We start from the raw sequence: 15,131 nt of genomic DNA, 5'->3' as shown, positions 1-15,131 counted from the left end.
TTGTAATTACAAAACTATAAACTGAGAATATCACTACTTTTTAACTCATATATGGATGGAAATAATCGCCCCACACATATTTGGTAGCAATACGCCCCCTAGTGCCAACATGAGAGTACTGCTGATATCAATTCCATATTGACTATTTCAAAAAAGCATTAATATCTTTCTGTCTATTTTATTTATCCTTAATATTATTTATATAATATATATATATATATATTCATTTGGTTTTGGCTTTGACCACTATCAGATGTACAGTATCATTCTAAATTGCTTAAATTACTGTGCCCAAGTGTTTTTTCCCTCTTTTTTGACTTTGAATTGTGAATAGGATAACATTAATATTATTAAAGATAGACAAGGTCCAACCGGCTTATTTGGTACATTATATTGTGAAGATCGCAGACAAGATAGATGGTAAACAGTCGGTTTACTTGTAAAAATCTGCTTAAAGTCACTTCCTTACTGTAAGGATAGTCCCATATTTATAGTGTGTAGCCTATTCGCTATGTGTTAAGCCCATTGTATATAAAAACCACACAAGCAATGACAAGAAAAGAAAACAAGCAAGCAAACAAACAGAAGGCAACTCTATTCTGTGTGTACAACTCTATTCTGTCTGTGTGTACAACTCTATTCTGTGTGTACAACTTTTTTAGAAACATGGCATTGTTAGTTTGTAATTTATGTTTTACAAATTGTTAATTGACATATTTTCCACAGTGATAGGCCTATTTGAATGCAACCTATGGTAACCTATTTCTGCATCTATGCGCATCTGCATCTATATGTGTGTGTGTGTGTATGTACATGTGTGTGTGAGAAAGAGAATGCTTCAGGTTGAATCATATTGCACATAATGGAGAAAGCTAATAAATTAGCTCATACATGTGTTTCATATGCCTACCAGATCCCCATATACACCGTTTTTATCTGAAAAATAATAGACATGCGACTGAACAGCATTTAACACACTCAGAACTAATTAGACTATCGCCCACAAGGTGGCAGCAAAAGTCCATGTACAACAAATTTCAGTGTTTATTGACTGTCTGTCAGACATATAAGTTCCTCTTGTCTATGCTGTCAAACCATCCATGGAATATTAGAAGATTATAATAATCAAATCTAAAGTTATGTTGAATATAATGAAGCCGTGGACAAATGACCTAGACAGTTTCATGTGTTCCCATCATTGTCACATAACATTAATGCTTGATTGTAAATTTGTTCTGATTAAATATAAATTGAACAAATCCAACAACACATAGGGTAAATTCCTCTACAACAGACCAATGTTGCTCTTAAATAATATTTTTTGATGTCAGAAAGGATATCCTATATTACACAAACTACGTAGCCTAGTACTTCATCAGGTGGTCTGTTTGTTTTAATGTCCATTTAAGAGGATCCTTGGCATGTGACTAGTATATCTTAATCAATTCAGAGTAATAGTATTGTAATTAATGTGATTGAAATTTAAACTTTGCATTATGTTCAAAATATTAGTATTTCAGCATTTGTTTCCTCCATACCATATATTGTGAAATGCCATACGTTTATAGTAAGTAGGCTACTCTTATTACAGAACAGCAATATCAGCAAAGTACTGGGCCAAAGGATACTGATTTAAGGCCTGTTCAGCTGCAAAAATGGCATACACAGTTTTCACACAACTTTACAGCTGTGCACATCTTTCTTGACTGGGGTGCGTTTCCCAAAACCATAGTTGCTAACCTGTTTGACCTGTTTAACCTTAGTTGGTTGACAATGGGAAATTGCATTGCAACCAACAAAGTTAGCAAAAGAAAAAAAAAAAAAAAAAAAAAAAAACAACAACAAAGTTAGCTAACTTAGTTAGCAACTATGGTTTTGGGAAACACGCCCCAGTGTAGTAGACAATTGCCCAAATCTACAATGACTTACAGTCTTAGTCTTCTAGTGGTTGAGTTTGCATCAATTCCCCACATAGACAGCCTTGGAAAGCAACCACAAAATGAAACAAAAGTCATGGTCAAGTAAATCTTTATTCATGTTTTCACAGTTAATATCCTCAAGTATCTACATTGAAACTATATTTAAAATAGCCTATACACTATTAATATTAGCAAAATGAAAAAGTACATATTATATTGATGTCTCATATTAAGGATATTTTCTACAAAAATACTAGTCCTGAAACTGAAACACAATAACAATCTAAAGTAGGCTTGCTTTTTTTTCTTCTGTTTTCAGAAATACCCATTTTAAGTGTCATATCAAAACCCCTTGATAATTGTGGGCAAACTGTACACTTCCAGCACAAAAAGAAAATAAAAGTAAACAGACACAGCATGTAGGATCCCCCCCTCCTAGAAATACAAGGTTGAAGGACCAATGACCAGAAGTCTCGTAAAGCTCATTCACTTAAGTCAGACTGTTCTTGAAAGGATTCATTCCAGTCGAACATTTCATGCACAGTAATGAAGACCGAGCTGAACCTAGGAAATAGTTTTTACTGTATGGTGCTGCCATTTGAGCTTTTTAATGTCTATAACCCTTTCTTATTAGCCAGTGTTGGCTAAGGGCTATTCCATAGATCCTGACTTTTTTGAAATAAGTGCATTGAGGTATCCTAAAGAAGCATGGGCTATTATCAAGCACGGGTGTGCTAGAATTGGTACGGAGCATTGGCATTTAACCTCAATGGTTAAAAATGAAATACTCTCTGCTGAGGACAGTAACTAACTCATTGTTATTCCATGAGTACCATAGACACTCTGTATAGGAATGTAAAACATGATTTTCTATCATACACCAAGTAAACATCCCTGCAGTCTGAAAAAAAGAAAAACAAAAAATTGAATGTCTTGAAAATGTTCTGTTGAATTTCCTGATGATTTTCACAACATTTCTTTCATTAACGTCAAGCGATTATTCTATACTCTGTGAATGTAATAACCCATGAATGTTTTTTTCCCTTCCTAATTCCCTATGCATAAAGTGAAAAGGAGGAAGACATTGTCCTTGTCAAGAAGCAGTTAAGAATTTTGTCAGTGAATATTATTCCAAAATTGTACGTTGAAATTTATTCAGTGTTTTGTAAACATGCCTCTGTAGTTTATGTGTGCTGCAAAGTGGATCATGTATGACACAAACATACCCTTTGAAGACTAATGAAAAGAAACAAAAAACAAGATAGAAATCCAAAACTCAAATAAAAATAAAAACTGCATGAAACACAGCATAATTTGAACACAAGTACAAAAAAGACAAGACAGACAAATCAAGAATCAGAAATGCATCCAGTGGGTTGTGGGCAGGGGGAGCACATCCAACACCCTCGCTACATCTTGGTTTCACTGTCCGGTGGTCTCTCGTTCTCATACTCGTTCTCCTGCGTGATGAGCTGATACGGCTTCTTCATCTCGTTCTCCTCCACCACAGAGTTGCCCATCTCTGCATCCTTGGCCTGTAGCTCATCTTTGGAGAGGAACTCGATGATCCCGGCCCCTATGGAATCGCCCAGCACGTTGGTGGTGGTGCGCAACCGGTCGCTGTAAGCCAGAGCACATGTGGGATTGAGGCACGGCAAGGCAAGTTTGTTTATCTGAGTCTTTCATACACCAGCTTAATTTAATGTGCTTTAGATAAACAGAAGCAAGGAATAATAGTAAATATAAACATAAAGGAACAAGAGTTAAAAACAAAACAGTTTAAAAAGTACATAAAATCGAATAATTAAAAGACATAAGGACACAACGTAGAATCATTAAAAGACAGAGTGCATAACAGGAAATGCATTTTCACATCTGGGGAAATATATAATTAGAAGTCCATGTGGGTTATCTTTGTAACTCGAGGCACTTCAGGTGTGATGTTGAGAATACACTTGTATTACTTTCCCCTAACAGATCACACACATTCCAGCATCTTCCATCTTTCAAAGGGTACTCAGTCTATATGGACCACCCTAGTTTCAGATGAGACCTTTTTTCCTGCTATCCAATTAGCTGTGCAAGGGGAAGGGGATTCTAATTGAAATTATTAATTTGGGTAACCTAATTATATTTCTATGTAAAAACCAGTTGAAATATCTTGACATTCATAAAAAAAAATATAGAACAAGACCCATGGGCATATAACAAATTGTGTCAGTAGGGTGCGGAATAACTGACACAATTGAGGAGGTTAAGACTGGTAAAGTATAATAGCAAATAAGTCGTACATTTATTCTATCATTTTAATACAGGTGAATGTTCATCCATGTATTCAAAATGATCTTCACTAGAAACACTTGCAGAGAGATAAAAGGGGAGAACACTTACAGGAACCAATCAACAGCAATAATCAAGCTGATGTCATCAGTAGGAAGGCCCACAGAGGTCAGCACGATCACCATGGTGACCAGTCCAGCCTGGGGGATCCCAGCTGCTCCAATGCTAGCTGCTGTTGCTGTAATGCTGTGTCATGGTAAAACAGCATTTTATGAACCAGGGTTATGTTTAAATGCACTATGAATAACATTTGATTTGCTCACATTTGGTGCTATGAGGATGCATACACACCTGCCAATCATTCCAACCAACACTGATTCACTACACATGTTCTGACATTGTGTCTGCTGAAACCAATAATATTGTACCTGATTGTGATAATTTGTCCAAAGTTCATGTCCATGTTGTTAACCTGGGCAATAAAAATGGCTGCCAGTGCCTCATAGAGAGCAGTTCCATCCATATTAATGGTGGCACCCACAGGTAACACAAAACGGGTGACCCTTCTGTCCACTTTGTTGTTTTCCTCAAGACATCTGAAGGTGATGGGCAGAGTAGCTGAGCTGAAAGAGAAAGAGAGTTTGAGAGTTGTTGAATAAGAAGCGTGTTCAAATGCTCTTCCATAGTTTTTGCTTCACATACAGTATGCACCAACCCAGTTAATTTCACCTTTATACCTGACAGAGGAATTAAGACAATCAGCAAATAAAGACAACAGTTAGAATCATTTGCACATTTCTACCCACAGCTCCATAGCATCCCTGCACAAAGGAAGCCCAAAACATCAGGACACCAACCATCCTGCTTATGCCCTGTTGTCCCTCCTTCCATCTAAAAAACGTTACCAGAGCGCTAAATCACACACACCACATGTCTTAGTAATAGTTTCTTCCCAAAAGCAGGCAGGCTACTGAACAGCTAGAACCACTATTTGCACCACACACTGATACCACACTGAAATCATGTATTTATTGTACTCATCTACTGTATTGGACCACATTGGTTACATGTTGTATTGTACAGTTTTTATTGTACTTAATTGTACAGTACTTTACTGTATTTATTGAACTGTATTAGATGTATATAACTTGTTCTATATATACAGTCTATGCTTAATACGTATGACAATAAACTTGAACTACAGATACAGTACATTAACAGCCCAGCTGAAACCAAGTCAAGAAGGACTTTTTCTCCGGAAGCAAATCTTGCCGATACAGTATAGCCACAAGAAGCTAAATAACTGGATTTGTTTTAGCAGGTTGCTGATTGTTGCGAGCAGCCCATTACGCTTGCTCACCTGGATGACGTCCCCAAGGCCGTGATAAGTGCCTGCAAAATGCCTGTGATGAACACGAAGGGGTTTTTCCGCGTGATGAGGAAGAACAGCGTGGGCAGAACAATTATGCCGTGGATCATGAGGCCGATGATGACCGTGATGGTGTACATTCCTAGCTGCCCTCCCATCTGAGTGATGTCATCCATCTCCACGATCTTCCCAGCAATCAAGAAGAGGATACCGACTGGAGCGTACCTGTTATGAGATGTGAGGCACAGGACATGCGTAAGACAGCACTGGCGATGCTACATTTTCTGTGATCTCAGAATGCAGGATGCATTCAATCAAAGAGTAAGTGATGAGGAAATGGGAACAAAAGAATTGATAGTTTTGGAGCTTAGTACCAGAACATACAGAATAAGAGACTCATGGACAGTGCTGATTCACTGTTGTTATACAGTGCAGCTTTAATGGCAATTGCATTGGAACAGGCTTAGGTTTTGGGTGTATAAACAAGTAATATAGATGTGAATTAGATCTGCAAGAGAGATTGAAATCTGTTCACCAGTGTCTCCCTTGACAATAAGGGCTAGATGTACTAACACATTTGCATCCACTTGAGGCGTAATTTCCTCACAACGTGCGCATAAAAACATGGCGTGGTATGTGCAAACAAGCCACACTTAGCGTAACGCCACACGTAAAACCGCAGACTGGCTGTCGCAGGAGCAGAGAATGGCAAGTTGTGCTTATTGCACCTAATTATGTCTCCCCTGTATTCAGGAAAACTGCCTGTGAAAGCGTAAGTCTTGTTTTGCGGTGAAATCCTTCTAAAAGGAATGAAATTGCCGTTAAATGCGTCAGTAAGACAAACCTTCAAAGACAACAGAATCAGTATTCAGAGCACCAGTTTTGCTTCTTTGTACTGTCAGAAGCAACCTTAACTTTCGTTAGCCTAATGTCTAACTTTCACGTCATCCATTTAAACTTTCTGCTAGATTTGGCCAACGTGCCAGAACATAGTTTGAATATTTTCTTAAGAGGAGTAAAATACTGCTCTGCATTATCTCTCTGCTTGTTGACATCTTCTTATCATGTACCGGTATTGTACTATTTCATTATGGCTAAACTTTTGATTACTATTAAAATTGTTATTAGTTGACTCAATTCAACTGCGCTTGTGATTGAATTATGACACTCAGTTGTGGCCTCTGCAAATTGCAGTAGAGGGCGGAGAAAGGAGCTGATTACCCGGTGAGCTGTAGGTATGATGAATAGCACGTAAAATGAAGAAGCACAGCGTGTGCTTTCTGCGCTATGACAATGGTCACTGTTAAGACTGCATTTGCAAATGTACGTTAATCAGGCCCTGAGAGTGAACCGAGTTTATTTGGGAGTTTTCTTGGTTCATCTACCAATTCAAGTTATATATGGCACAGCAAAGGACAACTCACCACATAATTATGGCAACCAGCTTCATGATGGCCTCATTCAGGCTGTCGAAGAAATCCTTGAGTGCTTCACCCTTTTCCTTCATGCTGCCAATGATGAGGCCAAAACACATGGAGAACACTACCAGGCCCAAGGCATTCACCCCATTGGTTGTGCCGGGCTGTGGGATGACCTCCTCCCTGGTGATCGTTTGTGTGTTGTTGGTCAAGTTGGCTATGCTCTCATTCACTATGATTGTCACCTGAACCGTTCGTTTGCTGTACTGGGTCTTAAACTAGAAGGGGGAGAGAGGGACACATTCAGTTTAAATACATATAGATACATCACATTAAACCAAACCATGGTGTCACAAATAAATCATTGTAAATTAAACCAATCCATGGTGTCACAAAGCAATAATTGTAAATTAATGTGAGATATCCTTAATAAATAGAAAATGGTTCTGAGCTCCTTAAGCCCTTTTGTCAGACAGTGGCTTCTTTTTGAGTTGGTCCGATGTTCTTTTAGATCCAGCTGGCTCCAGTATCTCCCTGGGGTGAGTGTCCGGACCACAGAGTGTTTCACCCGCACGCCGTGCCAGTGTCTTCCATGGTCTTGGTATTGTCCAGCACCAGTGGTTGCCCCTGCAGTTTCCGCACCCGCCCTTCCCGTTTCAACCCCGCCATGCTTGTATTGCCCCACTGCCAATGAGGGCAAATCCCATAGCCACGACCTTAGATCATCTCCAACCAAAACTGCTCATGCATGGGATATCCCTTCCATTGTCATTCAAATGATCATTCAGATCTCCTACAATAATAGGGGGCATTTCTTACATTCATATTGACCACTTGTGTCAGTTTTAGCTGACTGTTAATTCTGAAGCATGTTTGAAAAAGCCTTTGAATCCAGTTTTCTATCTTAAGAGTATAATCTATGTCCTGTTTTCCCCAAAAAGCCAGGATTTATCTTAATTGATTTAAAAGATAGAAATAGCTTTCAGTTCCATTGGGACTGAAGTTGCATAGAAGCTGAAGAGTGAGAAACCATCAGGTCGAGCAGAAAGTAAAAGAACTTTTGGTATCTGAAAAAAGGGTACCGGTACTATGAAGAAGATACAGTTGGTACTATTGGTACTGGTACTGCCCACAGAGGTAGAGAAATACAGAAAGGGGAAAAAAAATGATGGAGAGAAACATGCTTACCTGCTGTGTGCAAGCCTGGACCAGGTTGGGAGGAAACATATTTCTGTAACACACAATAGGATTGGTATGAAGGCTAGATTCAGTGTTTCCCATACATTGACTTATTTGTGGCGGCCCACCACAATATCATCACTGACCACCACACAGTGATTTTCCAGGTTGTACTAAATTGTACTTAAATCTGGTAAGCATCATAACCACACTGCGCTAATTTGTTAAAAACTGTTGCATTCAAGCTAACTCTGCAAACCTACCACTATATATATATATATATATAGAGAGAGAGAGAGATAGAGAATGGCTCATCTATCTCTTATCTATATGTACATATCAAGAACGACTCACCTGATCAGGTCCAGGAAGGCATCTGCTGGGCTGATCTCTGCAATCTTCTGCTGTTCCTTGAACTCGTCTTTGGAGCCTTTGCCCGGGTGGATGACGAGCACCATGATGATGCCGATGAAGACAGCGATGAAGGTAGTGGTCATGTAGTAGATCACCGCCCTCATGCCCATCTTCCCAGAGGCCTTGCTGTCTAGTGCGGCCATTCCTAATAAGACCAGAGAGGTTCAGGTTAGCAGATCAACACCATTGAGTTTCTTTTCATTTAGAAGAGCTTTGATGCACTGTGGGGGTGCACTACTAGTACTATGTTCTGTGTATGTCCATACTTCACGATTAACACCTTTAGCCCTCCCATAAATCCTAACCAGCTGTTTCTTAGACCATGTTGGTTGTCTATTCACCTCAGTCAGAAGGCAGTATAGTATGACAGTGGAGAAGTTTCTAGTTAGATTATACCAGCAACGCTACACCTCTGCATGAAGGACACCAAGGCATAGGAAGCGTCTTTCTAACTGGTCAGAGACAGATGGAAAGCGAAGAGCATCTGCTCCACATAAAGTCTATTTTTCTCAAAGACAATAGTCTTGTTCATCACAGCTTCAAATGTGGAAGTGGAACTGCATGGATGAGCTTGACTTGAGAAACACTTTGGACGACCCCAGCCCTGATCTAACCCAGCTGAGTGTGGTCGGTCTGTCCCAGCCCCTCTTGTCCCCTGGCAGAGCAGTTTGTAAATACAAGAATGAATGTGAGATTTGTTAGTTCCTTTTTCCAAAAGGGTCTTTATGATTCAGTTTTGGTCCAGACATTTGGCTGACTTCAGCGGGCATTCAGATTGTCGTTATGGCCAGACGCTCATGTCACAGTGATCACAATGCACTCTGGCGTCAAGCTGTGGACCAAATGCAAACTTGACAAAATTCGCCACACTTAGTGGCTCTTGCAAAGGAAGGGAATCCAGCAGAGAAACGAATGTGTTTTCAGTGGCTGATTAGAGAGACTGTATATTGTTGCTGTCTGTTATGCTGTTTCCAGACCGTCTGCATAACAATGACAAAGAGATGGAAAGTGATGGAGTTTATGGCAAAGGTCAGTGAGAGGAACGAGAGGCCTATAAAAGCATAATTGTAAGAGTAAGTTGCGAATTTTTAAAGTGTTTGGGTCTATTTTGCCATGTTATTCTCCTTCACAAGACCAGTAGAAAATGTTCATAGGATATACTGTAAGTGTCCTTTTAATCCTATTGGGAGCACCCTTAGAGAATCCCCTTCTTTTACTTTCTACATCTCTCCTCCGTCTCTCTTAATCTACCACTCTTCTTCTACCCCTCCCCCCCTCCCTGTTGTTTCTCAGAGTGGCTACATCCCTCCTTCATCCCATTTGTCCTCCTCTGTTCTCCTCTCCTCCTCTCTCACAGGCATGGGAATCTCATCTATCCATCTCTATGACAACAGCAAACTGTTGCTGATTACTTTCACCAGAGAGGGTTAAAGTGGAGTATTCAAAGACCTTTGCTTTCACCCATCTTAAAAACCACATGCACATGAAACAAAATCACTGAATGACAAGTGATTGAAAAACAAACACCTGAACTTTTTCATTTCATAGTCACAAACTAGTCCTGACAGAAACAGAACATGTAAAAGTTTCCTGGTGAGAAATGTATTAAAGGACATGGTTAGAGAGTGTTTAGCATCACCATGGTAAATCATAATGAGCTGAGCAGAGTAATGACATCATTGGGAGCCTCCTCCTTATCCCCTTGTCCCCCCTCATGTCCCTTACCCCCACCCTCTCTGTCCCTGCCCCCCCCCCCCCCCCTCATGTCCCTTACCCCCACCCTCTCTGTCCCTGCCCCATCCTCATCATCAAAACCACTGTCTGCATTGTGTATGGTCATGGAATGCCACACAACACTATGGCTTTGAAGGAAGAGGCGGAGGTTGCGATCGCTCCTTTCTCTCTGGCAAGTGAAGCAGCAGAGAAGAAAATGGGGGGGTGGTATACAGGCTTTGGGTAGGCGTGCAGGGTTTGGGGGGGCGGTCCCCACAGGACTGATTAGCCTCAGCAACAGCCCAGTGCAGCGGTGGGTGGGTGTCTTCCCCTCTTACACCCCTCCCCCACTCCCCTCTCACTCACTCCCTACTCCACCCCTCTACAGTTTACTAGTGGGAAGAGCACAATGAGGCTGCTGTCCTCCTGCCAGATACCCGGGAGTCTCGGCCGTGGAGAGCCACAGCAGCTGTACATTTCACACGGGGCCCCATAGCAGCATCAGGGCCAAAGCCACCTCCTGGCCTCCAGGGCCCCATCTCAAACACCTTTAAAGTGCCCTTGTGTGTTGTTTTTGTGTTTGCTTTTCACAAATTGGTTTGACTAAAAGAAGCCCGTCCAGAGATCTAGCTGGTCCCAAGGGGTATTCTTTGTAGAAGTCATTTGGATGCACGGAGACACTGATTCAAACTCATTTAAATTTGAGATAGATTGAAATGAGCACGATGTGAAAATGTGAAGTTTTAACTTCACAATAGATCCATTGTGACCATACAAAACATGAATTTAAATATGAATGAATAGTTTGAGAAGCTGTCTCATAACCAGACTTTGATTTTTAAATGTCAAATGGAGCAAAGTTACTGATATCAGTCTTGCTAATAGATCATAGCAGACTAAGTAGCATATAGAAAATATGAACATAATGTTATACCAATATTACTCTAATAAATTGGGGCATCTCTTCCATGTGGGGCAGGTCTAATGCTGAAGAGTGAGAGGTGTGGGACAGTGCTGGGGTGGTGATGGCTCAGGACCCATGTGGTGAACGATGGACGCGTGAGCTGCACGAGATGACAGCATGTGACATCCTTGTGTCATCCCCAAAACAGCACGGCCGGCTGCAGTAGTGATGTCATCAGCCGCTGAGCTGAACTGGGCTCCACACTACAACACACACAGCCCCACACTGCGCGCACAGCCCTGCCTCTCATCCAATCAGATCAGCACACTCAAAGCAGGAAGTTTGGTTTGCTTTTTTCTTGGTTTCCTTTTCTTCCTTTTCTGTCGGCCTATCACATCTCTCCTAACCAGAACACCTTAACTGTAAGGCTTTTTTTATAGTATATATAAGTTTATATACTCTTTTGATCCCATGAGGGAAATTTGGTCTCTGCATTTATCCGAATTAGTGAAACACACAGCACACAGTGAACACACAGTGAGGTGAATGAAACAGTAACCCGGAGCAGTGAGCTGCCTGCTACAACGGCGGCGCTCGGGGAGCAGTAAGGGGTTAGGTGCCTTGCTCAAGGGCACTTCAGCCGTGGATGTGAGCATGGGAGAGCAGTACTCAACCACTTCCCCCACCCACATTTCTGGTCAGGGATCAAACCGGCAACCCTTTGGTTACAAGCCCGATGCCCTAACCAGTAGGCCACGGCTGCCCCCTTTTTTGCCCCCATCCTCATCAGTAGATGTCTGTAAATCCAGTATATTTGAAATTGAATGAAGAAACCTTGATGAACTTCAGTTCTGAATCACCTCCTCCTACACAACTGTTTTTGACAGCAGTGAACAGGTGACAGAGCCACAGGTGACAGTACCTGTAATGAGACTCGAGACCAGCAGGGGCAGCACCAGCATCTGTAGCATCCGCATGAGAAGCTCTCCCGGGAAGGAGAAGTACTTCACCTCTCTGTAGGACATCTTATAGGGCCTCAGAGCGAAGCCCAGCATTATACCTGCACAAAACATCCACAACAAGAGCTGTTCAGATATCCGGCACCACCCATATGGCCTGATGTAGTAGTAAACCGATGTCCCACATTTCCATTGTTCTGTTTCACATGGGAAACATGCAGCCAGAGCTTAAGATGGACTGATGGTGCAGTGCACCTGTTTTCATATTACACAGTCAATTGGCAATGTCCGTGTATTGGCATGCAGATGTTACAACTTAATTATTAATAATATGTATGATAATATGCATAATGTTACTTTAATAAGTTACTTTAATAAGTTACTTGTTACTTAATTTAATCATACTTAATAACAGTTTTACCCTGGATATTTTTCATCATAGAATTAAAGCTGAATTAATCAGCCACTGGACAATTATACACTAATTTATAGCCTAGTACACTAATCCCATATTTTTCTTGTAACAAAAATATTCTCCAAAATGAAAATACAATTAAAAGCATTTCAATTTTGCTTTGAAACCCATTACTTCAATGAGTGAAAAAAATACAGTTAGAGGAAAAGTTCTGAAACATATTTGTCTCTTCAGAGATGATTTGTTTCTTCATCAGCTTTATAGAACTTTGTAAAAGTAATCAACAAATCAAGGAATGACCTTGTGACCTCAATGACTATACAGTCATTGTGTGACCTTAGAGGGTGGTTAATAAACGGTATGATGTTAACCTGTGGCCTTAATCTTGACCTTGCTCTTCAGTATCAAAAGGCAGGATGCCATATAGTTTAGCTAAAATTATCCTCTGTATTTGTCAAATATGTGTTATGATTTTACACGATTTATTACTTGAAATGCATATTTTTGCATATTTTATCCACTGAAGATTTCCAATTCCAATTTTCACAAAATAAAGCACTACTGTATATTCAAAGTACTCAGATGTTCTCTATGTAATCTCAGTGTATGAACTGAGCTCAGAAACCACATATAATCATTTTCATTTTTTTTCCTATCGTTTTCTTTATGATAAATATGGCGAATGCAGTGGCACAGACAAGAGATGTCACTCACCGACAACAACCGCTGCGATGGTAAACAGCACAAAAGCATTTTTCCTCAGGAAGCTCTTCACATCGTCCTTGCTTATATCCTCCACCTTCTTCTTGGCTTTGAGGGAGCGCATGTGGATGTTCTCCCGCATGCGCTGCACTGCGCTGCGGGAGCGCGGGTTCTTCTCCCCGGTGCTCTTGGTCATGACTCCTCAGGGCCTGGAGTGCTGACTGCGGTCAGAGGGCGTCTGTGGTGGCTCGAGGTCGTCTGCAGGTGTTTGTGTCTGGAGCAGGAGGTCCCTCACCTCTGTGGAGATGGAGATGGAGCTTTTCTGCTGCTTTGTTCGGTCAGTTCACTACAGAACTCCCACAGTGCTCCTGTTCATCTGACACAAAACCTCCCTCTGCTGCGGAAGCAACACAAGAAAGACAGACGAGTGTCTAAATGCAGAATTCAAAATAAAGAAACACGCTTCATGAGCTTTTTTTGACTGCAGAGACTGATTTTCAAATGAATAACATAATGTGTTATAACGTTGTTCAGAGCTATTATGACAAAGCAATTAGGTCTGTAAAAGTTATTCAGCATGAATGACTTTAATTAGACTGCTACTAGAGTCCCAGTATTTAGACTGGCAGCATTGCTTCCCAATTTCCCAATACAATCAATGGGAAGTTTGGAAGAAAGCAAGCATCTGACATTATTACAATGAACATCAGTCATAGTGATTTAGAGCTTAATTTCCAAAAGATTTCATTTCCATTTGTTGATGTGGGAACAGCGAGTGAACTACGGTTGAAAATGACTGTTTTTCCTCCATCTTCCCCTCCTCCTGCTAATAACACAATGACTGAATGACCTTATTGACACAACAGAGAGGTAAACACACAATGAGGATATATTTAGCTGAATCTAATAGTATTAAAAATAGCATAAAGTAGGAAATCACAAAGTATATTTTGAAACAAAAATTGATACAACAATCTGCACAACACCTGATCGTGCACCTGTGCGTATGCATGGTCTGCATGAATACATTCTCACTCATATAATTACTCCCTTTCTCTGGATGATGATAGGCAAAAACCAAATCCATTCTCAGATACTTACTCTGTGACCCCAGTGGACTCTTGGTTGTCCTGACCGATGCTCCAGGTTTGGTGCTGGCTGAGAGGAGTATTTGTGTGGGGACTGCGTGTGCACCACAGAACCCAGTGAGGGGAGACGCTGACGGCCGCTGGCCTCTCTGTGGAGCTGTGGGGGTGTGGTGCTCCAGGACAGCCAGTCAAATCATCTCTCAAGCCCAGGGACTAACAAGAAGGGTGGAGTTTACCCACTCCAACAAAAGGGAGGGAGAGGGTGTGTGTGTGAGAGAGAGTTTTAGAGAGAGAGAATGTGTGTGTGTATGAGTGAGAGAAAGTTAGATGAGAGAGAGAGTATGTGTGTCTGTGTGTGTGTGTGTGTGTGTGTGAGTGAGAGAGAGTTAGATGAGAGAAAGAGTATATGTGTGTGTGAATTAGAGGGAGAGAGTGTGTGTGTGTGAGAGAGAGAATATGTGTGTGTGTGCGAAAGAGAGAGAGAGAGTTAAAGGGAGAGAGAGGTGTTTGAATAATGAGGTAGTGATGGGAGAAATGTCTGTCCTATCTTTTTTGTCTTTATTCCATCATTCACTGACAGTTTCTCATGTGACTAGACACTAGACACAAATATTATGCATCATAGATATGCCCACGATATGATCTGCAATACATCATTGAGATATTATCTCTTGATGAAAATAATTTTACTCAGTTTATTGACACCAAATGATCTCTATGAAATTCTAATAATCAGAAATGACTTGATTTCTCACGTAGAACATTTTAATA

The 15,131-nt window shown here is 40.9% G+C and overlaps 1 protein-coding gene across 1 annotated transcript; it reads right to left on the bottom strand.

Moving 5' to 3' along the window:
- Positions 1-2,024: 2,024 nt before the first annotated feature.
- On the bottom strand, positions 2,025-14,660 carry slc1a3b (solute carrier family 1 member 3b). The gene is made up of 10 exons (XM_042081255.1): positions 14,374-14,660; positions 13,285-13,669; positions 12,119-12,256; positions 8,520-8,724; positions 8,175-8,217; positions 6,993-7,264; positions 5,560-5,793; positions 4,628-4,822; positions 4,311-4,445; positions 2,025-3,539 (listed from the first exon to the last, which is right to left on the bottom strand). The coding sequence occupies exons 2-10, from the start codon at positions 13,466-13,468 to the stop codon at positions 3,329-3,331; spliced, it is 1,617 nt and encodes a 538-aa protein (XP_041937189.1). The 5' UTR covers positions 13,469-13,669; positions 14,374-14,660; the 3' UTR covers positions 2,025-3,328.
- Between the last annotated feature and the right edge of the window lie 471 nt (positions 14,661-15,131).

Source organism: Alosa sapidissima, chromosome 23 (assembly GCF_018492685.1).
Source record: "Alosa sapidissima isolate fAloSap1 chromosome 23, fAloSap1.pri, whole genome shotgun sequence".
NCBI lineage: Eukaryota > Metazoa > Chordata > Actinopteri > Clupeiformes > Clupeidae > Alosa > Alosa sapidissima.
The sequence above is the reverse complement of the archived record's forward strand: the minus strand, read 5'-3'. Positions and strand labels throughout refer to the sequence as shown.

Coding starts and splice junctions, on each gene's coding strand:
- slc1a3b (XM_042081255.1), bottom strand. CDS start 13,468: ATGACCAAGAGCACCGGGGAGAAGAACCCGCGCTCCCGCAGCGCAGTG. Junction 7,265..8,174: donor TCCAGGCTTGCACACAGCAG/GTAAGCATGTTT, acceptor TCCCCCTTCTAG/TTTAAGACCCAGTACAGCAA. Junction 4,823..5,559: donor GCCTTGGGGACGTCATCCAG/GTGAGCAAGCGT, acceptor TTTCTCTTTCAG/CTCAGCTACTCTGCCCATCA.